The 24,266-nt window shown below is 42.2% G+C and overlaps 1 protein-coding gene across 1 annotated transcript in view; it reads right to left on the bottom strand.

Moving 5' to 3' along the window:
- The window catches only part of WNK3 (WNK lysine deficient protein kinase 3), a 135,236-nt gene that overhangs the window by 102,941 nt on the left and 8,029 nt on the right, over window positions 1-24,266 (bottom strand). The window contains exon 2 of the mRNA XM_063119456.1: window positions 22,158-22,807. Within this exon, the coding sequence (XP_062975526.1) occupies window positions 22,158-22,679 (522 nt within the window). The 5' untranslated portion in view covers window positions 22,680-22,807. The remainder of the gene's footprint in view (window positions 1-22,157; window positions 22,808-24,266) is intronic.

Below are 24,266 nucleotides of genomic sequence, written 5' to 3'. Positions count from 1 at the left end.
TTTATTTATTTATTACATTTCTATACTGCCCAATAGCCGGAGATCTCTGGGCGGTTCACAAAAATTAAAAACATTCAAAGTATAAAACAACAGTATAAAACCATAATATAAAATACAATAGAAAAGCTCAACCAGATAAAAACAGCAGCAATGCAAAATTACAAATTTAAAACACCAAGTTAGAATTTATTTATAGACTGTTAAAATGCTGGGAGAATGAAAAGGTCACCTGGCGTCTAAAAGCATATAATGTAGGTGCCAGGTTGCAGCTGTGGCCAGGATTACTTTTGCCCAGCAAAGAATAAGACGCCAGATGTGCCTGCTCTTGCTACAGTCTGATCTGGCTATGGTGATGCGTGCATTAGTTGCATAGCAATTAGATTACCATAACATGTTCTATGTGGGGCTACCACTGAATTCCATTTGGAAACTTCAGTTGGTTCAGAACAATGCAGTCAAAAATTTGACCACGGCCAAGTAGTCAGTTCATGTGACCCCTTTCTTGTAACAACTGCACTGGCTACCAGTTTACTTCAGGGTGCCATTCAAGTTCTTGTTATTACCTTTAGAGCCCTTCATGGCTTGGGACAAATCTATATGAGTGACTGTCTCCTCTTATGTGAATCTGCCTGTCCCTTAAGATCAGCTGATACAGCCCTCTTGTGCGTAACCTGTGTTCTGAGGTACAGTTGGTGGCAATGCATAAGATGAGAGGACCCTTTCTGTCACAGTTACTAGCCTATTTTCCCTGACAGAGGTTTCTAATGCTTTATATGACATCCCAGTGCCAATCACTCTACAACTACAACAGTAAATCCAAAACTTCTCCAACAGTTTTGGAACAAGGACAAAGAGTAGTTGTTTACCTAAATGCTTTCAGTTTCCGTGACTCTCAGTTTCTGTGTTTCCTTTTTGTAGATCACCTTTTAGCAGACTGATCTTCCAGCATAATCTCTTACCCTTTAATAAGCCAAAATAAACAACAGTCTAAATGGCACTTAGATGAGCTGATAGCTGGGTTATTACTACAAGGCTGAAGGGCAAACACTTTGCCTGGCTTACAAAATAAAGCAACAGAAGTAATGAAGATGGGATAATAAATGCAGCAAATGGAAAGCAGAAAGTGCATATGATGGGACACTGGACTAAACCTTACATACATCTCTATTTTCTAGAAAAGGTGTGATTTCCTCATTCCTGTGGCAAAATACCACTTTAGATCAGGTTCCCCCAAGCTGGTGCACTCCAGAAGTGTTGGACTATTTATTTTATTTATTTATTTATTACATTTTTATACCGCCCAATAGCCGAAGCTCTCTGGGCAGTTCACAAAAATACAATTCCTATCATCCTACAATTCCTATCATCCTCAGCCAGCAGGGTCAACAACCATGCTGGCTGGCGATAATGGGAGCTGTAGTAAAATACATCCAAAGGACATTAGGTCGGGAAAGGCTGCTTTAAACGTAATAAAAAAGCCTTTCTTTCAAAGCTTATTGGTATTACTTACTACACCTAAATAATCTATTGTGTGAGTGTACATCAGACATTAATTTATGCAAAATACAGTTTTATGCCTTTGGTTCCCATATAAAGAATCCTGAACATGCCAAGGTTGACCTTTCAGCCTTCCATATAGTGGATGAAACAGCAGTCTCCATTTGAGGCCATCCTTCCAGCCCCTCAAATACACAAAGCCGTCTGGCAGAAAAGGATTAGCCAGCTCCTTGCCACTTTTCATCTTCCTAAGATAAACTCTGGTACCAATTACCTTTCTGCTTGGGCAGAACCTGTGAGAAATCAATCAAGATCACCCCAATCAAATAGCATAAAATGCCAATAATGCTGATTTTGACTTGTCTTTCTTTTCCATGTTAGAGCAGCACAAGATACTTCATTGTAAGTCTATTTTGATCTATTTTGTTTTTATGGTTTTTAAATTTTGTATATATATTTTTAATCTTCACTGTTTTTAACTTTTGTAAACTGCCTAGAGAGCCTCGGCTATGGGGCGGTATATAAATGTAATAAAGTATAGGAATGTAAGTTGACCAGTATTCTGGTTTAGAATTTGCTTTTCTAATTTTATGGGGCACACCCACTGCTTTCCCTCACTATCTTGTTTTTATCTTTACTTTAATAAACTTTACTTAATAGCACATGTTCAAGGACTGGTTTGTTTCCCCCACACTGCTTAGAACATTTGGGTCATGCTTTACAGAATAAGTCATGCAGGGAGAGAAGAGAAAGCAAGGTAATTGCTTGGCCTGCAGAGACTGGAGCATAACCGGCTGTCTTACTATTCCCATGTAACCATCTTGAGAGCCGGAGCAAGCATGCCTTACTTAGCTCAGCTTGGTTTAACTAGGAGCAGTGGAAGCAGAGGAGAAAGTGAGATGGTATAGCTAGTGAGCTACGCCCAGAGGGCTGGCACTAGACCAGCTGCCTACCATCTTGACTGTTCTCAATACCAAATGCAAGGGAAGTCCATGGTCACCGCTTCATACCAATATGGAACAATTTGCATCATAAAGGAGTGTATTGAGGGGAAACCCAAGTGACTGAACAAAACTGGAAAGTTTAGGTCAGCTATCCCCAACCTCATGCCCTCCATGTGTGTTGGACAACTCTCATTATCCCCAGGCACCAGCACGTACGACCATTTATTTATTTGTGGCGTTCATATACTACTGAATATAATAAAATCTCTCAGCAGTTCACAATACTAAAATACAATATTAGAAACACATTTTAAAACACAGCATTAAAAGCATTTCCAAATTCAGGAGCGGCATAATTAATTTACTTACAGCCCAGGGAAAGCCTGGGTGAACAAGTCTGTTTTCAGGTGGTGTTTAAAAGACGTCACATTTTCTGCCTCCTGAACTACATTTCCACATGATGGGTGCCGCTACAAAAAAGGCCCACCATCTGGATACCTTATGGTGACATTCCATTCATTTTGGAATAACCAGCAAGGCCTCCTCTGCTGATCTTAAATGTTGCCTGGATAGATGTAAGGGAAAGCGGTCTGCTAGATATCTTGGTCGCAAGTTTAGGGCTTTTTATGCTAATAACATAACTTATACTTGACTCTGTAGCTAACAATCAGCCAGTGCAGTTCGTTTAACAGGTGTCATGTGAGTATAACTAGGTGTTGCAGTGCGCACCTTACCTGCTGCACTCTGCACTAGCAGCAACTTCTGAACCACTCACATAGAGTGCATTGCAGTAGTCTAATCGTGAGGTTACCAATAGTGCATGGATCACCATGGCTAGGCTATCCCTATCCAGAAATGGGCGTAGTTGGTGTATCAACCAACAATGGGTGCTCTGGGCACCAAGGCCACCAGTGACAAAGATGGATCCAGGAGTACCCCCAAACTATAGAACTGCTACTTCAAAAGGGTGTGCAGCCCTATCCAGAATAGGCAAACACCCCAATTCCCAGACCTGGGAACTGCCAATCCATAGGGCCTCTGTCTTATGAGGATTCAGCTTCAGCCTCATCCAAGCCATAACTGCATCCAGGCACCGGTTCAGAATGTGCATGGCTTCTCTCAATTCAGATGTCACAGAAAAATAGAGTTAAGTGTTGGTCAGCGTACTGTTGACACCTTGCCCCCAGTTGTAGGCCAAGACATCTTGAAGACATCAGGTTGTTGAAGGCTGATTTAGCTGATCACATACATTAGGACCATATGGACATGCTCCATACTAATAAAGAACTTTTATTAGTTTTTATTAGTAAAATAAGGAACTTTTATTCAGGCTGGACAACAAGCTAAAAGAAAACAACACAAAAAGGAGAGCAGAGAAGGAAAAAGTCTGGGCATAATGGAACCCCCGCCCCAAATCTGCAGTTTGTAAGCATCTTAAAATAGACTGCAAGTAGTGTTATGCAAACTAAATTAGATTAGATTCTACTGGGTGCAAAATAGATTTCAGGTTGCACCTAGGACTGCGTCAGCACCTGGCTCCAATGGTCTGGTAAGGACTACTGCCAATGTCTGCCTCGGACACAACCTTAATTTTTCTGGACTGATATTCTGGGACCACTTGAAGCACCAATCCACCACAGCTAGATAAGCCTGTCAGGGTCCATTAGCAGAGGAAGGGGATCACCAGAGGACACTTTGCCAGGAGCTCCTGAAACTTGGAGCCAACCCTATCAAAGGCTATTGGTGCAAGGAATCAACATGGCAGACAGTTCCCCCATTGAAAATACAAAAGCAAGAGAAGACAATGATGGTGGATGGAGAAGGCAACAGCTATTTTTTGCATATTTGGAAACTATGTCTGTGTACAGTGATGAAAGAAAGGACAATAGAATTAGGTTTAAGTTAAGGAAATAAGAATTTGGTTAAATGCAAGGCAGTTTTCTGACCTTTTCGGGCAATGATTCAAGTTACCACCACTGCTTCTGGGTGCCTTATAATTTGAGGCTTCTTGTAGCTTGGTTTGAAAATTAATTAGAAATGGCTGGAATATAACTGGTTCCATTCAAGGGAGGCAGGGTTGTGTGGAAACTATTAAGATTCCTTGCAGCCTTAACATTTTATTCCAAGGATCAGGAAAAAAGCATCAAAGAGAGCTGGGAACAGAATCCAGATTTCCCTAGACAATATTTTTGCCACAACACCAACCTCCTTTGCTTGACTGTTTTCTTTGGAAATGACATTGGTTTGGAGAGACTCCCAAATAATAAGTAAGAGTGAATCTTTATGTTCCTTTCCAGATATGTTGAAAGTACTAGCATCTTCACTGTTTCCTTCTGAATAATTTTTATTTGCTGTTGCTACAAGGCATCCAACAACATTCCCCCCCCCCGAAAAAATGGGGGTGACATCATGAGATCAGCAAATCAATGCATTAGAATTGAATATATTACTGTTGTGAAACAGTATTGAAGATTGTGATAAGTGAAACTAGTGATTACAACATATAATGCAGCCTTCATCAATGTGGAGCCATCCAGTTATGTTTGACTATAACCCCCCCATCATCCCCAACCAGCATAATCACTGCCATGCTGACTGGGGATGATAGAAATTGTAGTCCAACACATCTAGACTACACCATGCTACAGAAACTTAATCTCAAGAAAAATCTGCATGCCATGTGCTTGCCATTATAGCTGGTGGGTGTATGAAAGTGTGTAGATCCCTACCAATGGAAGCTGTGCTATTCAGCATGAAGGATAATGGGCAAATTCTGCCCTCACTTTAACAGCAGCCTCAAATGAACTGGCATTTCATTTCTCTCCACAGTGGCAAACAGTAACCACGCACTTGCTTCGGCGAATGGCGCAAATAAACTGTGGGGTACTATTGGGTGGAGGCTAAATCTGCTTCCTGCCCCTGTTGACACAGCTAATGAGAATAAATGTAGGACTAGGGGCTGAAATTAATTTGCCTGGTCAGAGTAGGGAGTTTTGAGGAATCATTTGGGTTATGCTTTGCTCCAAGCTTGTTAAGATTTGGGGGAACATGAACATTTATTGCTTGCAAATCAGCACTGTCTGTTTGTGCATTGCACCCACTTAATAGTGTTTCTTTGCACTTGTAAATAAACAAATCAGTGCAAAAGTCACCTAACAGCCAAACTAGACATGATGCTCGTAGATCACCAGATCTTAAATCCAAACACTTAGAAATGGAAGCGGAGTCATTGTGTTAAATAAAAGGGGTGAATGGGGAAGGAGTACAGTGCCCTTTCCTCTCACCTGCAGCTTGCCTTTCCACAGTCTTCTGCCCAGGCAACTTTCCCTTCAGCCAAGTTCTGATACCAATATCATAGGACATTTTGAGCAGCAGATCTAGCAAACTACTTGCCCGGAAAGATCTATTATTTTCCCTGGGCAAGTGGTTAACTGGAAACCTGCACTAGAATTGGCTCTTTTGCTATTAGCACTGCTAGTGACTAAAGCCCCCAGAAGAGAGAGCAGACTTCATGCTGTTCCTATGTGGCATTTTCTTGTTTAATTTCCAGCCTTCAGGGAAGTAATTTCCTTTGCTGAAAAGAGACACACAAGCTGGAAGGGAGCACTCAGGGACTGTTTCAATGGTCTACCACTCTGTTCCAATACTTACGACAGTTGTTCAGGAAGCGGGGGCAGCCAGGTCATAGAGAGGAGGATGTTGCTTTTTCATAGCCACAAACATATTTCTGCATCAAATAAAAGTGCTGAACAGTAAAAAGAACTCATTGCTACAAAATATGTAGACTCTTGCCTCACAAAAAGCACCATTAGAATAGGTGCAACAATAGGGTGACCATGTGAAAAGGAGGACAGGGCTCCTGTATCTTTAACAGTTGTATAGAAAAGGGAATTTCAACAGGTGTCGTTTGTATGCATGCAGCACCTGGTGAAATTCCCTCCATCCCAACAGTTAAAGCTGCAGAAGCTCTGCCCTCTTTTGTATCTGGTCATGGGCAGGGCTCCTGCAGCTTTCACTGTTGTGATGAAGGAATTTAACCAAGTGCTGCATGCCTACAAATGACACCTGCTGAAATCCCCTCTTCTATACAACTGTTAAAGATACAGGAGCCCTGTCCTCCTTTTCATATGGTCACCCTATGCAATAAGTCACTAAAGCTGCACAACTTAATGCTGCCTAACTCATATGGATTTCAATGGGATTTAAGCAGCTTAACTCTGTTAGCACTTACTGATCAACCACAAGACTTGATAAGAGACGTTGTCGAAAACTTTAAAGGGCCAGGTCTACAGGCTGATGTTTTAATAACTAGGGAATCAAAAGCATATCAGATCATGGATAATACAAATGCCTCTCACTGGTAAACTCAAACATGGGAAGTTAGGGGCACTAAGTATTTTCTCTCCCTACACTGATGTTTTCTGGTGGCAAGTCACATGCCAAGGTGAACCTATGATTTGCTCTTTGGGCACAAACTTCAAAAATGATTATTTACAAGGCAGACGTGCTCCAAATAACAAAAGCTCTTTGTGCACACAAAAAGCTATCATACTTTCTACAGTTGTTAAGAAAGCATTAGATTCAATAAAATATCCCTTCCTTTACTGCACACTGGAAAAATTAGTTTAGGAAACAAACTAGCCTGAACTACTGTATATGGAAAGATCTATGAGTGTACAAATGAGGCACGCACAACATACAGTACATCTCCAGAAACTACCTTTCCCTCATCCCCATTAATTTTGGCCTAGAACAAGTGGAAAGTCAATATAAACAAGTTTAGAATATATTGCAAAAATAACTAAATATTCCCATATGCTCAGGATCACATAAACTTCACAGCAAATATTAAAACTTATGAAAAATGACAGAATCCTGTTGAAGACAGCTGAAGAGAAAGGATCACTACATCTAGAGACCGCGATCTTTTCTACAAAATAAATATAAAATCTCTAGTGAACAAAATAAACAAGACCTTGGAGAGATCACTGTCAGCTCCAATTTCTCTCTTAGGTAGAATACAAGCAAGAAAAATAATAATATTCTAAATATATTCTTAAATCCCAATCCAATTTAAATTAACTTTTAACCCTTTAAGTGCTTTATAAGAAATGAAAAGACGATATGGGGAAATTTCAAGCCTTGGGAGAAATAGAATATTTTACACATTCCCATAGATTAGGGATGCAGAACCCATGGCCTCTGGAAGCTTGATGTGTGCCTCCCATGTCCTTGCTGCCAAATTTACACACACACATACACACCAATCATGGCACTAATGGCAGTGTGGAAGCAGCAATGCCCATCGGGGTCGCTGGAAGGGAAGGAGACCTCCGCCTCCTTCAGTAACATCAAAGTAGCCTCCCCCTCCCATGCAATCTTGCACAGGATCACTGGGATGGGGGCGAGATTCAAACCTCCCCGCCCAGTGTGTTTGCATATATGTGTATGCTCACATCCGCGCATGCTCACATCTGTGGCCCTCCCCCGCCAATACCACATGCAGCCCTCAGCGCTGAAATGGTTGTACACCCCTTTCAATGATGTTCAAACCCAAGTTCTAGTGAATCTCATAGGTGTGGAAATTACAAGCGTTACAGGAAGTCACTAAGAATGCCTCTCTACTTCAGGAACGAGCAGAAGGTAGACTGGAAGCTAAGGGTAAATGTCTGGATTGTTTGCAGTTTATCACCAAGCATTTCTGATTCCCAATAGTTTAACAATAGTAAAGAAAAATGCAAGTAAAGGTACAGGTAATGTACCAAGTATGATTTAAAAAACAACAACACCAGAAGTATCTTTTTATTAAACAGACCTTGAAAATAATCAACACTAAAAGAAAACACAATAGAAAAATATATAACCCCTGTACTTAAATAAATCTGTGAACATTTGCTAGGTTTACAAATTTAACTCAGAGATTTTTTAAAAAATGTTAATTTTTGCATAGGGGGCAGTATTAGCAAAAAATAAAATAAAATGCTAACAAGTAGATTTAAACAATATTCCAATATAAACCTAAAGAAGAAAATGCTCCTTAAGCACTTAATATGAGAAGGCGGATCTGGAATTATATCACCTTGCCATGTATGCATATTATATTTGATAAAGATCTGTATGAGCTCCTGACTTAGCTTCCCTGATTCTGAGGTAAAGTCAGAGCCAGAAGTTTCCAGTTTTGCCTGTTATAAAAGACTTACAGGATGCTGAAGCTGGAGTTACTGTCAAGCACACAAGACCCAATTGTCTTTATAATCAAACTTTGCTTTAGCAAAGGTTACTGTTTGCTAAACAGAGACTATTTAGCTGTTCTTGCAAAAAGTATTCTTGCAAAGAAACTAAAAGCTTTCCTTAGGTCATTTTCAGATCAAAGGTATGTACATTTGGAGAAAGACATGACAGCAACTGCACTGTTACCCTAAAACCATTCTTTCAGCTAGTTAAAAGAACTGAGGACTCTTCCAGTAACACCACACCGTTAAGATGGAAATGTGCTTGGTCTGCAGAAACCACTGAAAACTGTGCACTGTCTTCCTCTGGAAAATAACATTTTGATTCAAGCTGATCATACTTTATCTGAACTACCTGAAATTTCTGTCTGTATGCTTGTCTCCATGTGTGTCCTTTCATAAAGAAGGAACCCTGTTGCTGTTAATTAGGAAGCCCAAAGCACCGTAAACTGTGGTAACATGCTACCACCTTCATTTCCAACACCAACATAAAGTTTCATCACCAGGGGTAAGAACTGAGAAAACAGGTTGCTTACCTGTAACTATGGTTCTTCTGTGCACTCCTAAATATGGGTTCAGCCCCTGTGCAAAGATCAGAAACTTCTAGAGCTAGGTGATAAAAAGTTTAGGTCGGAGGCCCACCCTCAGGCAGCACATTCAAGGGAATATGGACCTGTCTTTCCATTGATTCCTTAATGGACCACCTCTGTGGCCTCTGTCAAGAAGCATCAGAGCAAGAGGAGCTAACTAGAGACACCTACAGCAGAGAAGGAAGGCAGGTTGAGTTGACCACTCAAAAGAATCACAGTTACAGGCATACAAATTCTATTTCTCCTTCGTGGTCTTCGTGCAAACCCACATGTGAAAAAATAGCAAGTTAACCCATGTGGAGGTGAAGTAGTTGGTTTCAAGCAATCACTAAGCTCAGCACAGCCCATCCAAACAAGGCATCAACTCAAGCTCGTACGTCCAAACCATAGGACCTGATGGACAGGTGAGGGGTGAAACCAGATAGCAGCATAGCAAAGTTTTATGGTGGACAAAATCCAATGAGGAAAGCTTTCATGAATTTTTATAGCAGATGAAGAGACCAATGTGAGCCTTGCCCTGCAGTTCCATCAATGCAGAAGACCAAGGTTCATCTTATATCCAGTTCAGATAGAACACAGAAAGGATAATTTCTTGGTTCAGGTGGATGGTAGAAACTATCTCTGATAACCCTAAAAAGGCTTAGAAGCAGTCTACCTGAAGGAGCACATACGTCTCCCATATGTTCCTGCCCAACTGGTAAGATCCTCTTTGGAGGCTCTTCTCTGGGTGCTGCTGCCCACAAAACTGTGATAGGTGGCTATCAGCAAGAAAGCCTTCTCTAAAGTGCCCCCCGCCATCAATGAAATGTCCTTTCCAGGGAAATCTACCTGGCATCTTCACCGTATACATTTAGGTCTGGTTAAGACTGTCCTCTTTAAGCATATATTTATGGTAAAAATATTTTTAAATATTTAATTATTATTTTTATATTTGTATTATTATTTTCATATATTTATTTTGGATTATTTTGTTGTCATTTGGTTTTGTAAACCACCCCAAGGGCATTTGCCAGTTGGGTGGTATACAAATCTAACAAATAAATAAATACGATAGAAATGACAGGTCTTGGTTTAGCACGATTCTGTCTAAATGCAGGATGAGATAGAGGAGATCAGAATGAAGAATGCAGAGCTCACTTAGCTGTAGTTGCGCAAATGATAACGAGGAAGGCCACTTAGAAGGTTAGCAGCTAGAAGTCACAAGTAGTTAGTGGTTTGAAGGATTTCACCATTAACTGCATGAGAACAACCAAGAGACCCCATGGCAGCAGAAGGGCTTGGACAGGAGGGTTGAGGTTCAATAAACCCTTCATGAACTGATTCACCAACAGGTGCAGGGGGGGAAAGCACTGCAATTGTCAATGGGACAATGAAAAGCAGAAACAGCTTTTAAATAAATTTAAGTGGGGAAATGCTAAGCAGGAAGATAGGACACTGGGCAGCGGTAAAGAGACCAACCTGAACCTGTGCCATGCCACAAACCCTGAAAAATGACAGTACTTGGTTAAATAGGGGTGCTGCTGTTACAGAGCAGATCCAGACACTCTGGTTCTCTAGCACATGCTATGGACTATCCTCACATCTTTGATTAAGAATACATTTTGTTCTGGAAGGCATAGTCTGAGAGTTGCCAGGTACACTATTAAGGCTCAGGAACCACTGCAGAACCAAAGGAGCCACAGAACATAATTGCTTTCTCCTTAATTAAATTACATTTCCTTAGATCCAGGGCTGTGGAGTCGGTCGGAAGCAATTCTTGGGTTACTGGAGTCGGTAAAAATGTACCGACTCCGACTCCTAATAAATTTAAATTGTATATAGAGTTGTGATATGTCCCTGAAAACCTGAGTATAGTTTATCCAGCGGTTATTAGTGATGCAGCTAGAACTGTAACAGCAATGCCACTCACCCAAGTCAGTGTTGAAAGACTGCTTTTGGCACTGAAAATAGTCAAATCAGATTTAAGGGCTTCTATGAGGGAGGATTTGGCAAAAGCAATTCTGTTTCTAAGAGCAATATGTTAGTCTTCAGTCTTCTACAATATAATGTTTATTTCATTAAATGTATATTTACTTGAATTTTATATTCAAACAATACTTTAATCTCGAAAAAGGTTTATGTTACTTATGTACCTGAGTTCATTTCTTTTAAAATGGTCATTTGTTAAGTTGTTTTAGGTGTTCAATTGTTTTTTTACTTTTTTGTAGTTTTGACTTTGATATCAAAGTATATACTTTAGATTTTTGAACTAGAGAAAGTTGTTCCTGATTTTCTTTTATAGTTTCTTTCTTTTATATCCTATTACTTTATACTCTAATCTTTTGATAAACCGCCCAGAGAACTTCGGCTATAAATGCAATTAAATAAATAAATAAAAATATAACCTCATTGTTTTCATTTTCGGGCTTCTTTAATAAATGAAATTAAAAAACCAGAATGTCTTAGCTATAGCCTTTAGACCCGGACTTTAACAGGTTAGGGTTCTAAAAAGTTGTGTGCTTGCAGTCGATGTAGGAAATATATAGGAAATTTATTTCCTATATCAATGTATAATTAAAGAAGTCGGAGTTGCCATGAATAAAGGAGTCGGAGTCGGAGGTTTTATGTGCCGACTCCACAGCCCTGCTTAGATCTGAGGAAAATATGTAAATACATGACTGGTTGCCAACTGACCAACAAGAGTAAGTTCGAATTTGCTAGTCAAAAGTCCTGATGGGGAAAATGGTCCAATCCTGAGACATTCTTACCTCCCAGACATGTCAGTCTGTACCCATAACAACATCGCCCTTTTGTTTTGAAAATTGTGCTATACTCTGTATAGCCAGTTAGATGAAAAAATAATCAAGAGACAAGGAACTTCCCTGTAACTTCTATTCAGTGCCCAGAACCAAACTATTGTTTCCTTTGTTTTATGGCCAGAACCAAACAAGTGTTTCCTTTGTTTTATGGCAACCTGCATCCAGCCTCTTAGTTATCAAGCCCTTTGTTGCAAACCCTATAACTGCCTTGGGCATCTCTCACAGTGAGTGAATAAGCTCTAAGAATAAACTGGAGTCCAACAGATTTTTTTAAAAAAATGTGTTGTGAGTCTTTCCAGGCTCTACTCTGAAACCTATCCCACGTTCTCACCTCCCCTGTTCTGCCACATGGTTTATTCCAGATAAATCTGTGCGCCTCTCATACTCAAAGAGAGAAAGCTTTACCCCTTGGTAAAGTACTCCATTGGGAGCAGAGCTGGATTCCACACAAAATGCAGCCTGACAGTACCTGGAAAGAGTCTGTGACCTATGCATGAGTTGTCTGTTCTGAGTCTCAAAGGGTGGAATTTGTCCCACAGGAAGCACAGAGGCAGCTACTAAGTCTGAATGCTAAAATTCTGAATCTAATTGGAAACCCTAAGGAGAAGCTCCACTGGCACAGCTCTCCATCTAAATCTGTCTCAGCGAGGACATGTAGCAACAACATGTGGATGGATTGTGTTCTACTCTACTTTGCCTGAGAAGCCTGGCAGGGTCAGACATGCCAAGCCATTGGCTTGTGATTAAGGACACTAGGATGGAATATCTGCTCTCACAACCACCACAGGCTAAGAAGAATGCAGTTCACCTCATCCCACAGCATCTTTATAACTATCCTCAATATCAACAGGATATGAGACATAAATGGAGATGCGCATCGCATCTGAAGAGGAATGCATCCTCCAATGACCTACAGTTCATGGCCAAGGAACCAATTATATTGCTTGTTGGAAAAGGAGGCAAAACTGTCTATTTAGAGTAATTCCCTTAAGAAAAACAAACACTGGACCACCCACACAATCAGCATCCCATCCAAACAAGCTGATCCACCAAGTCATCATTCTTACATACATGTCAACAACAATAGCAGTGATGTCATTTTGCATGCTCAAGCTCAGATGTATAGGCCAGGAGAGTCCTCAGTCCAATACTGCAAAAAAATTACTTATGCCAGGGGCAGTAGCCACCAGTATGGTAAATTCCCTAAGGGGAATCTTGAATACCAAAAGGCATTGAGGACGACAGACATTATAAGGGCATCTCACCATGTAGCATAAATGGTGTGATTTGCCCAATGTGCTCCCCAATCTTGTTGAGAAACACTTGTGGTAGCTATGGGCACAGGAAGCCATGGAATAACAAGGACCCCACAGAGCAAATTGTCAGGAACTGTCTACCAGAGGGAATGGCAGACCCATGGCAGAATGAGGCATTTCAGAGTCAGAAAAGGTAGAGTCAGAAAAGGTATCTGATCCAACGGTGTACCTACAAAAGGCAGATGCTGAGGAAGCAAAGTCACAATGGGTTCATACTAAAGCACAGGAAGGGAGCTATCAGCCCAGCAGCTTCTGGTTCCAGCCAGTTAGCTAGTCGGTCCCAAGAGCTACCACTGTGGGCAAACTAATGAGGGTTTTGAGCTGTGCCACAGGGCAGATGAGCACAAACAAGTGTAATCTACTTAATTTCCTTATCATGAATTCTGCATGTGCAGAATCTCACAAAGCAATGGAAGCTAAGCTTGCTGCTGTGACCGGGTTCATTGCCATGAGGATCTGCCATAATCATTTATCAACAGGGAACCATGCCCCAACGTGTAAGAGTGGAAGGATGTTCAAGATGTGATCATCTTGAACATCTGGGACCATATGAACACTGATTCCCTGAAGACCTAAGATGGGCCAAAACATTTCAGATAAAAACCTCCAAGTCAAAGAACACTTTTATTACAATGATTGATTGATTGGATTCGTATCCTTTCTACCAAAAAATAGCACCAAAGGTGGCACAACATTAATTTAACTGTTTCCCTGGGGGAAGGATTTTGATCTCCTTTCCTAATGGAGGGAAGGAGATATTGAGTGGGGGGGGGGGAGGGGGGACACCATCAGGTAAGAATTAAAACTCAATCATGTGCCCCATGGGTCCTTTGGTCACTTAGTATCCATCCAGTGGTGACCAAGGACAAAAAGCTGATAATGGGACATGAAGGCACGGCAGTCTGCAATGCCCACGATGGTCAACTTTCCCCCCTCTCAATCTATTGAAGCCAAATGAGGCTTTGCCCAGCTTCCTCTGAGTGGCTTCTGCAATTACAGAGCTTAGGACCAAATGTTTAAACAGAAAGCCACAGCGCTCTGCCGTACTCTGTAGAGGTTCTCAAGCTTCCAACAAATGGGCAGCAGAGAATAAGGTTTGTTCCACTACTCCAGGACTACCTCCAATAAAGCTGGCAACATTGGAATGGTAACAGGGTCAGCCACATCGACACGGGACAAGTGAGACCCAGATCCTGCACAAGTGGTGGAAGTAGTTCCATCTGCAACCTTAGAGACTTGGGCCATCCACAGGAGCAGTACCACATGCATCCTGGTGTCATCTGTAGAAGAAGAATAAATTGGCCTCCTTCATCAATGTTGAAATACAATTCAGAGTTATATTGCCCTCAGGGCTCGAAGATGCAACTTTCCCTACTTCAGAAGCCTTAAGAAAGGCCAGAGGAGAAAACTCATGTCCTGCTTGTGGGCTTTCCATTAGCATCTGGTCAACTACTTTGAGAAAATAATGCTAGACTAGATCCATCTTTGGTCTGCTCTAGCAGGGCTTTTCTTACATCCTTAAATAGCAGAGTCACGAATGCAGAGGAGACACCAGTACCAAAGAGGGATAGAACCATAATAATGGGGTGCAGAGAAAGTTGATGCTTAGGAATATCTGACACAAAGGAAGAGTAGTAATGTACTAATAGGAAGACTGTGCCCCCAGCATATGGGGCATACAATGCTGAGAGGACCCCTGCTGCCAGCTGAGCTATTGTTGTTAAATCACAGACATGCATCACATCACAACGCTGTGCTTCTACGTCTTGCCTGTAGTGTCATCAGTCTCTGCATTAATCCAGCCCTTATCATTAAAGAGAAAAGTCTGATACAGAGCTGTGCAACAGAGTCCCAGTAACTCGATGAGTTACATACTGTCAACTCAGTATGCAGCTGTTGTGAAAAAGGCAGATTTCATATTGGCCATAATTAGAAAAGGAATCAAAAATAAAATTGCCAATATCATAATGCCCTTATACAAATCTATGTTGCGAATACATAGCATTACTAATCTCACTGTCCAAGAATGGTCATGTTTACAAAAACATTTGACTGAAGGTTATACAGCATTTCTCATACTGCACTTTACAAGAAGGCTTACATCTTTTTGCAAAGATGAATTAGCATTGCCATCCACTATTTATTAATGGGGAACAGAGAAAGTATATATTCCAAAATCACACAGCAAAATAATAGCAAATCCGGGAACAGAACCCAGGTTTCCCAACAATGGTCTACCTTGTGAAACAATTTGGATGAGGGGCGCAGGGATAGCAAAACATTCCTCACAGAGGGATGATCAACTGTAGAATCTACTACCACAGCAAGAGTTCAGAGTTGAAATTTATATTTTAAGAAAGGAGCTAAGTAACTTTGCAGACCAATGGTACTTGCAGTTTATTGCACAACTAAGACCTTGGTTAAATGCATTATATAAGTTTGAGGACCCGAAAGTCCTGAAAGAAATCCCTCTGTTCAATCATCATACAGTAACCAAATAGTTAAAAATACACCTGGCAATGTTTTTCATTTCCATTGCTTCCAAGAGGGCCTATTTTCAAATAAATAGATTTAAATATAGGTCTCATTAACTAACGTACTAACTGAAATTCTCACCCAATATCATATTTAACATCCTCCAAATAAACAACCCTGCTAAAAAAGCTCCTTTAATGTTCTCAGTATAATGCTGGAGGAATAGGTATAGATTATGGTGCTGGATCAATAAGTGTTGTAACTGATAAAGCAACACAGCATAAGGTTTGCTTTAAACTCAGCCATCACTGCAGAGGAGCTCTTTAGCTATATGGCATGGAAAATTCTGACAAGCTTAGGCTGAACTAGCTGTAGAGGAGATTAAACCAATTATTAGGTATACAGTAGTTATTCCGCCACCCACTGATGGTTATATGAAGGGGGAAAACAACCACACACTGTTTTTTGAATCATAGCTGCTCAACTCAATTTTCCATGACAAAGAAAACACAAGTAATGACCTAGCTTACTTTAAAATGGTACTTTCTCTCTGAATGGTCTTTCTAATGTGTTTATCTGCTATTAACCATTACAGTTATCTGTTCCAAAGCATGACTACCAGGGGGACAATAGGCAATCCACCTAGAGAAACACAGTACCTTATGAAGAGAAGAATGGGGCTTAAAACCTAACTTGCTAAGAGGACTAGTAGTACATGTCTAATTAGTATTACTGAACAAGCAAGTAGCTACCAGTGGAGATCCTAAATAATCTAATCTACTATAAAATCATCATAAGAGTCCAACAGGATCAAATCTAATTAAACTATCTATTTACTACAGTGGTTAGCTGGTTGCTTCCAAGGAATTCAACAGGAGACAATATTTCTCCCTGCTGTTTCCCCCCAGAAATTGATATTCAGAAATCTTTGAACCTGTGGATTCTTGTTTTAGTTATCATGGCTAATAGCCTATCAGCCATGAATCTGTCTAATCAACTTTTAATACCACACTAGTCTGTTTGTTTGTCTGTCTGTCTGTGACCCTCCTCCTCCAGAATGCTTTACCAGCATAGGTGCAAGCTGCAAAGGAGAACAGAATTTCTGTACCTTTAACTGTTTTGAGATTTTGTCATCCCTGCACCTTCCAAAATTCCTTCTTCTACATACAACTATTAAAGGAACAGGAGCCCCCTCCTCCTTTGCATCTGGTCATCCTGTGGGGTGGAAGCAGTGCCATCTGAAACCTGAGAGAGAGGTGAAGGCAACCTGAGAGAAAGAGAGGAGAAGGCACTACAAATATCCCTTTCCCCATAGTACTGCACACACAAAAATAGGACTGCTTCTCTGCATTAGGAAAAAGATTATGAGTGTCACCTTTGTGACACTCATAGCAGCCATTACACCAATCCTCACTTGCATCTGTGACCTATCTGCATGTTTAAAACTCAAGGGGTAACGTCTGTCATGCTTAACAGGCTTTGAAGAAAGTAAAGGCTCAAGAATGAGTATAGGCACATCGAGGTGAGCAACAACAGCAGAGCTACTGTCTGTAAAAGTCAAGCAACTGGCAGTGCAGGACATGTTCTCAAAGAACAGCCTCTATTCATTATGCAAGGACTTGTTCCTCCCAAGACAATACTTCTACAAACATGATCCCAACATTTGATGGGCCTCTTGCTAAGACGGCCATAGGAATAGGTAGCCGAATAAGACTGAAGAGAAGATGGGAAGGAGGCTGGAAACCGGAGTAAGGGTGCAGAGACAGCAAAGGATAAAAGCTAAGGACCTAAGGCATGTACCCAGGGTGAAAACAAGAAGGCAAAGAAAACAAAGGTGGACGAAGCTAGAATAGAAATTTGAGCAGGCGCAGAATTTGAGCAGGGGAGTGTGCTTGGGGTTGGGGAAAAGCCCTTCTTGCAGCTTGTTTCTGCTGCCTCACCCCACCCCACCCGACGGACATCGACATCAACGTCAGCTGACTGCCCTCTCCTTTCCCAACAGGTATAAGGGCCAGGCTGCCAGGGGCAGCGCCTCTGCGTTGTGCAAAGTGCGACGCTAAGTGGCATCGCACTTAGCGTCGCAATGAGCAGAAGCAGAGGAAAGAAGACACCAGTCCTGCTACCTTCGGTTAACAACCAGATTAACAGCAGCAAGTTGTGGCGTTTTATCTCTTTTTATTCTATTTTACTATTTGTATTTTTAAATATGTGCCTGGGGAGCTCAGGGGGGCAAGGGGCTGCTCACATAGCTGTAGTCACGGGTAAGGGGAGGTATGGCGATGGGGGAATAACAGGCCAGATGAGGAGAAGAGGGGCTAGATTTCTTACAGCTATCCCCTCTTCTGGTTTTTCCCCCAACCAAATGGTTCCTGGCAGCCTTACCAGCTTGCCCTCAGGTTTGGTTGCGCTTCTGCTGAACGCCAGGTCGGTCCAAAATAAAACCTCCCTCATTCATGATTTGATTTTGGATGAGGGGGCTGACCTGGCATGTATCACGGAGACCTGGGTGGGTGAACTGGGAGGGGTTACTCTCACCCAGCTTTGCCCTCCTGGGTATTCGGTGCAGCACCAGCACTGACTTGAGGGCCGGGGAGGGGGGGTTGCCGTGGTCTATAGAAATACAATCTCCCTCTCTAGGCTTCCTGTTCAGTCGAGTACTGGTCTGGAGTGTTTGTACTGTGTGTTGGGTACTCGAGACAGATTAGGGATTCTGCTGGTGTACCGTCCACCCCGCTGCCCAACAGTCTCCCTGCCTGAGCTGATGGAGGTTGTCTCAGATCTGGTGTTGAGGATCCCCAGGATGATGGTTCTGGGGGATCTCAACTTCCATGCTGAGGCTCCTGTATCCGGGGCAGTTCAGGACTTCATGGCCGCCATGACAACCATGGGGCTGTCTCAACATGTCATCAGCCCAACACATGCAAAGGGACACACACTTGACTTGGTTTTCTCAACTGGGCAGGAGGATGGTGATCTGAAAGTGGGGGAATTAACATCTACCCCCTTGTCATGGTCAGATCACTTCCTATTGAGGTTTAGACTTTCGGCAGCCTTTCCCCTCTGCAAGGGTGGGGGGGCCTATTAAAATGGTCCACCCCCGGAGGCTAATGGACTCCGATGGATTCCAGAGGGCTCTGGGGGATTTTCCTGCTGGTATGGCTGGTGCTCATGTCGAAGCCCAGGTCACTCTGTGGAATGCAGAGATGACTCGGGCGGTTGACACGATCGCGCCCAAGCGCCCTCTCCCTCTGAGCAGAGCCCGGTCAGCTCCTTGGTATACACCTGAGCTGAGGGCAATGAAGCAAGAGGGGAGACGGCTAGAACGCAGGTGGAGGAAAACTCGTGCTGAGTCTGATCGAACACGGGCTAGAGCTCACTATCGAGCCTATTCTGTGGCGGTGAGGATTGGCAAAGAGACAGTTCTTTTCCACCAGCATTGCATCTTCTCAGTGTCGTCTGGCGGAGCTTTTCCGTGTGGTTCATGGCGTTACACTCTGGGCCAGGGCGAGAGATGGTAGAACCCTCGGTAGCATGCTGTGACGAGTTTGCATGGCACTTTGAAGATAAAGTCGCTCAGATTCGTCATGAATTGGACACCACACTTAATGCAGCTCCACTAGTAGAGGTGTTCAGAGCGCCGTCCGGTTCAGTTTTATTGGATGAGTTTCAGTTAGTGAGGCCCGAGGATGTGGACAAGGTGCTTGGCCAAGTCCGGTCGACCACCTGTGTGCTTGACCCTTGCCCCTCTTGGCTCATTACATCAAATAAGGAGGGGATCGCCGGCTGGGTCCAGGAGGTTGTAAACGCCTCCTTGAGAGAGGGAGTGGTGCCGGCCTCTTTAAAAGAGGCGGCAATTAGACCACTCCTGAAGAAGCCTAACCTGGACCCGGAGGATGTTAACAACTACAGACCGGTGGCTAATATCCCTTTCCTGGGCAAGGTGCTTGAGCGGGTGGTTGCAAGACAACTCCAGGCACTCTTGAATGAAACGGATTATCTAGATCCATTTCAATCGGGTTTCAGGCCTGGTTTTGGAACGGAAACTGCCTTGGTCGCCCTGTGGGATGACCTCTGTCGAGAGAGAGACAGGGGGAGTGCGACCCTGTTGGTTCTCCTAGACCTCTCAGCGGCCTTCGATACCATCGACCATGGTATCCTTCTGGATAGGTTGTCTGAGCTGGGAGTTGGAGGTACTGCGTTGCAGTGGTTCCGCTCCTACTTGGATGGCCAATTCCAGAAGGTGGTGCTGGGGGATTATTGCTCTGTGCCGTGGCACCTAAGCCATGGGGTTCCACAAGGCTCTATCTTATCCCCTATGCTGTTTAACATATACATGAAGCCGCTGGGGGAGGTTATCCGGAGATGTGGACTGAGGTGTCATCAATATGCAGATGATACCCAGCTCTACATTTCCTTTTCATCAAACCCAGGTGAGGCAGTGGCTGTTCTGAACCAGTGCCTGGGCACGGTAATGGACTGGATGAGGGTTAACAAGCTGAGACTCAATCCAGACAAGACGGAGGTACTGTTAGCGGGTGGTTCTTCTGTCCGGTGAGGTGATGTTTGCCCTGTCCTGGACGGGGTTGCACTCCCCCTAAAGGATCGGGTCCGTAGTTTGGGGGTGCTCTTGGATCCAGAACTGTCACTTGAGGCACAGGTGAACTCAGTAGCAAAGAGCACCTTTTATCAGCTTAGGCTGATATACCAGCTGCGCCCTTATCTGGACAGAGATCGCCTTGCTACAGTTATCCATGCTCTGATAACCTCTCGTTTGGATTACTGCAATGCGTTATACGTGGGGCTGCCTTTGAAAACGGTCCGGAAACTTCAACTGGTACAAAACAGGGCAGCACGGTTACTAACAGGGATTGGCCAACGAGACCACATTACGCCAGTCCTTTTCCAGCTTCATTGGCTGCCAGTCCAGGTCCGGGCCCGATTCAAAGTGCTGGTATTAACATTTAAAGCCCTAAACGGCTTGGGGCCAGGTTATCTGAAGGAACGCCTCCTCCCATATGTTCCTGCCCGGACCCTAAGGTCATCTTCAGGGGTCCTTCTCCGTGAGCCCCTGCCAAAGGAAGTGAGGCAAGTGGCTACCAGGAGGAGGGCCTTCTCTGCTGTGGCACCCCAGTTGTGGAATGAGCTCCCTAAGGAGGTTCGCTAGGCACCTACATTATATGCTTTTAGACGCCAGGTGAAGACCTTTTTATTCTCCCAATATTTTAACAATCTATAAATTTTAAATAACATGGTTTTAAATTTGTAATTTTGCATTGCTGCTGTTTTTATCTGGTTGAGCTTTTATATTGTATTTTATATTATGGTTTTATACTGTTGTTTTATACTTTGAATGGTTTTAATTTTTGTGAACCGCCCAGAGAGCTCCGGCTATTGGGCGGTATAGAAATGTAATAAATAAATAAATAATAAATAAATAAATTGCCTTTGAACTCCGATATACTTCAATTTTAGAGCCACATTTCCACACATACTCCCATCATTGAGTGTGCACACTAAGAAAATAGTCAGAAGGTATATGATATTTCAACTAAAAAGCACTTTTCAGTTGAAAAGCACTGTTCACTTGAAAACTATACATAAACCATGTATTTAAGCAATTATTTCTTTCACTTATTCCCCCACCCACCCAAAAAAATAACTTGGTTCATTCAATTGGTATATGAACATATGGTATATGAAGTTGCTTGCTATTCTGTGATATTCTCAATATGAGGTTGCATTATATAACTTTTATATGAAAGCATTATATGAAAACATTCCAACTCAGGTGAGATCCTAGCATAGGAAAGGAATGTAGTACAATTTATTTATTTGTGATTTTGTTTGGGAAGGGGAAATTAGCAGTGCATAATTTGAATACTTTCTTGATTTATGTCAAGACTTGAGTAAGAAGTGTCAAAACGCTTAACACTTCAGAAGTAGTAATGATGTGCAAGTGCAAGAACTCATGGAGAGACTGAGACCTTTCCCCCAAGTACAGATTCTCTCTGGCTTCTAAGCATTTAAAAGAATGCCATTTAACTGCCACATGGTCTTAACTGTAACCATAAGGACTAACAACTTGCTCTTTTTTTAGAAAAGCATGCTTATGTTTCTCAAGATTCCATACAAGCTACTAGATTCTGTATTAGGAGCCACAGCCCACACTCTCCAATATGATCAAGCTAATCATGTAGTTCTAGACACCCCCGAATGCACCTCTCAACAATTGGATGAAATCAACCTTTCTTTGCACCACACAGATATAGACATATATGAGTGACTGATGGAACTCATTTACACTAACCTGCAGTTCACACCAAGCGACTTCTACCCAGGTTTCTGTGTCTAGACCCTTGAAGACTGTTTTGAAGGCCCCTCTGCCCAGCTCAATGTCAAATTTCAGAAACCTTCCACCTGGTGATGTAGCCACAGCTTTCATCTCTGCCTCCTCCTCTATCTCTTTCTTGGTCCTCTCCTTCGAGGCTTCCAAATTCACTTTCGGGCCATGCTCATTTCTGGCTTCCTGCCCTGCCCCCAGGGTGCTTGCAGAGAGCTGGGACATCCTCTGGTCATCCACTATAAACGGCTCTTGTTCATCCCTTGGAGTGGGTTCTAAGACTTTTTCATCTTCCATTATCTCCACACTCTTTCGGAAAAACCTTTTCCTTTCTGTAGTTGCTCCAGAGGCAGGTACACTGACACCCTCTTTGGTCCTGGCCTCCATGGTCAAAGTAGCATCAGCAAACGGGTCCCTACATTCCAAAGAAACTCCATCAGGTTTCTCCGATTCCTCTGTGCTGGCTGATTCACCAGAGTCTGTAGCCATGACACAGCAGAGCCTTGGCACTTAGATAGGTTAAGTGTTTCCTCTTCACTTCAGGCACATCATGAGTAACTGCAACATATTACCAGGACTTACTTCCTCTCAGATTATCATAAAATTCCCATAGCAACCTGTAACAAGAGGGAGGGGAGGGGAAACAGGATCATTTTAGAAGGTGAAATATGAAGCAGCCACCAAAAGTGCAGGGTTCAGTTCATTAGCCCAATGTTCCTTAATCCCAAACACCCAAAGCTAGCTTTTTCATTTCAACTTTTTTAATGCTGAACTTTGAAAGTTACATGCCATATAGTATAGTATATCATTGTATATAATATTGGTTTCAATTACCACCACATCATATTATAATATTGCATACAATGCCTGTGACTGTTTGACATATGAATGGAACTTGTTGACCTAGATCTCTCCTCCCCTTCCGACCCCTCAAATTTAACAATTGTAAATTAATTCACCAACTGTCAAAGCTGCTGAATGCTAAAGTTCTCACATACCACTTCCCATCTGTCATCTTGCACTTTATTACTTATTTATTTATTTATTTATTTATTACATTTCTATACCGCCCAATAGCCGGAGCTCTCTGGGCTGTTCACAAAAATTAAAACCATTCATAATATAAAACAACAGTATAAAACCATAATATAAAATACAATAAATACAACTTGCGTTATACAGCATTGCCTATGCCTAAGCAATAAGCAGGACTCCCACCACTGTGGGATACTTAGACTATATCCTCGGTACCTGAAGACATTTCTTAACAACTGCATCAATGCAAAAAGCTTTGTAACAGGAAAAAAAGTGGAAGGAACGATATACATACACAGAGGTCATAATGCTTGCCCAAGGTGACAGCAATAGCGAACCAAGATACAGAACCCCGTCTCTCAACCAAAAATCCTAATGCTTCTACATACACTGCCTTAGAAAACAGTTAACAGCTTTTCTTAGACACCACTCCCCTTGTGTCCTGCCCTGACCGCAATTGCTCCTTATAAATTAAATGAAAGAAGCACTTTTATTCTTATGTTCTGAATGTGCATTGTAGATACTTAATAATTAAGTCCAGATAAACTGGTATTTCCTGCTGGCATGTTGTACTATGAACATAACAAGTGACCAGAGTGCTGGGGATTTTGCATGTGGTTTTGGGACTGGTGGTTTTTTTAAAGAGCTTTCAAATGTAAAAAAAAGAAAAGAAAAATCCATTGCTCAATGGAAATGCATTTAATCAGCCAGCACACTGCAACAACAGAACTTCAAGCAAATGGATGAGTTAATGGACTCCATTCAAATCCCTCCAGATACTTACAGTCATATGCCAAGTTTATTTACAAATGTGGCGGGCACTGTGCTGCAACAAGGGCACATCCACTCAGCACCTATGTGCAAGCCAAAATCCTCCACTTCTCTTTGTAGTTAAGTAATCCAACGTTTTTACATATATAATTTGTTTCCAAAAATAATCGTGCCTATCCCATGATATTTTATCAAGTGTTTAATCTTTCAGAAAAAACTTTTAAGATATTCATCTTAAAAAGAACAAGGGGAAGAACAAAAAGGCTGAGA

The sequence above is a fragment of the Elgaria multicarinata genome, chromosome 3 (assembly GCF_023053635.1).
Source record: "Elgaria multicarinata webbii isolate HBS135686 ecotype San Diego chromosome 3, rElgMul1.1.pri, whole genome shotgun sequence".
Classification (NCBI taxonomy): Eukaryota; Metazoa; Chordata; class Lepidosauria; order Squamata; family Anguidae; genus Elgaria; species Elgaria multicarinata.
The sequence above is the reverse complement of the archived record's forward strand: the minus strand, read 5'-3'. Positions and strand labels throughout refer to the sequence as shown.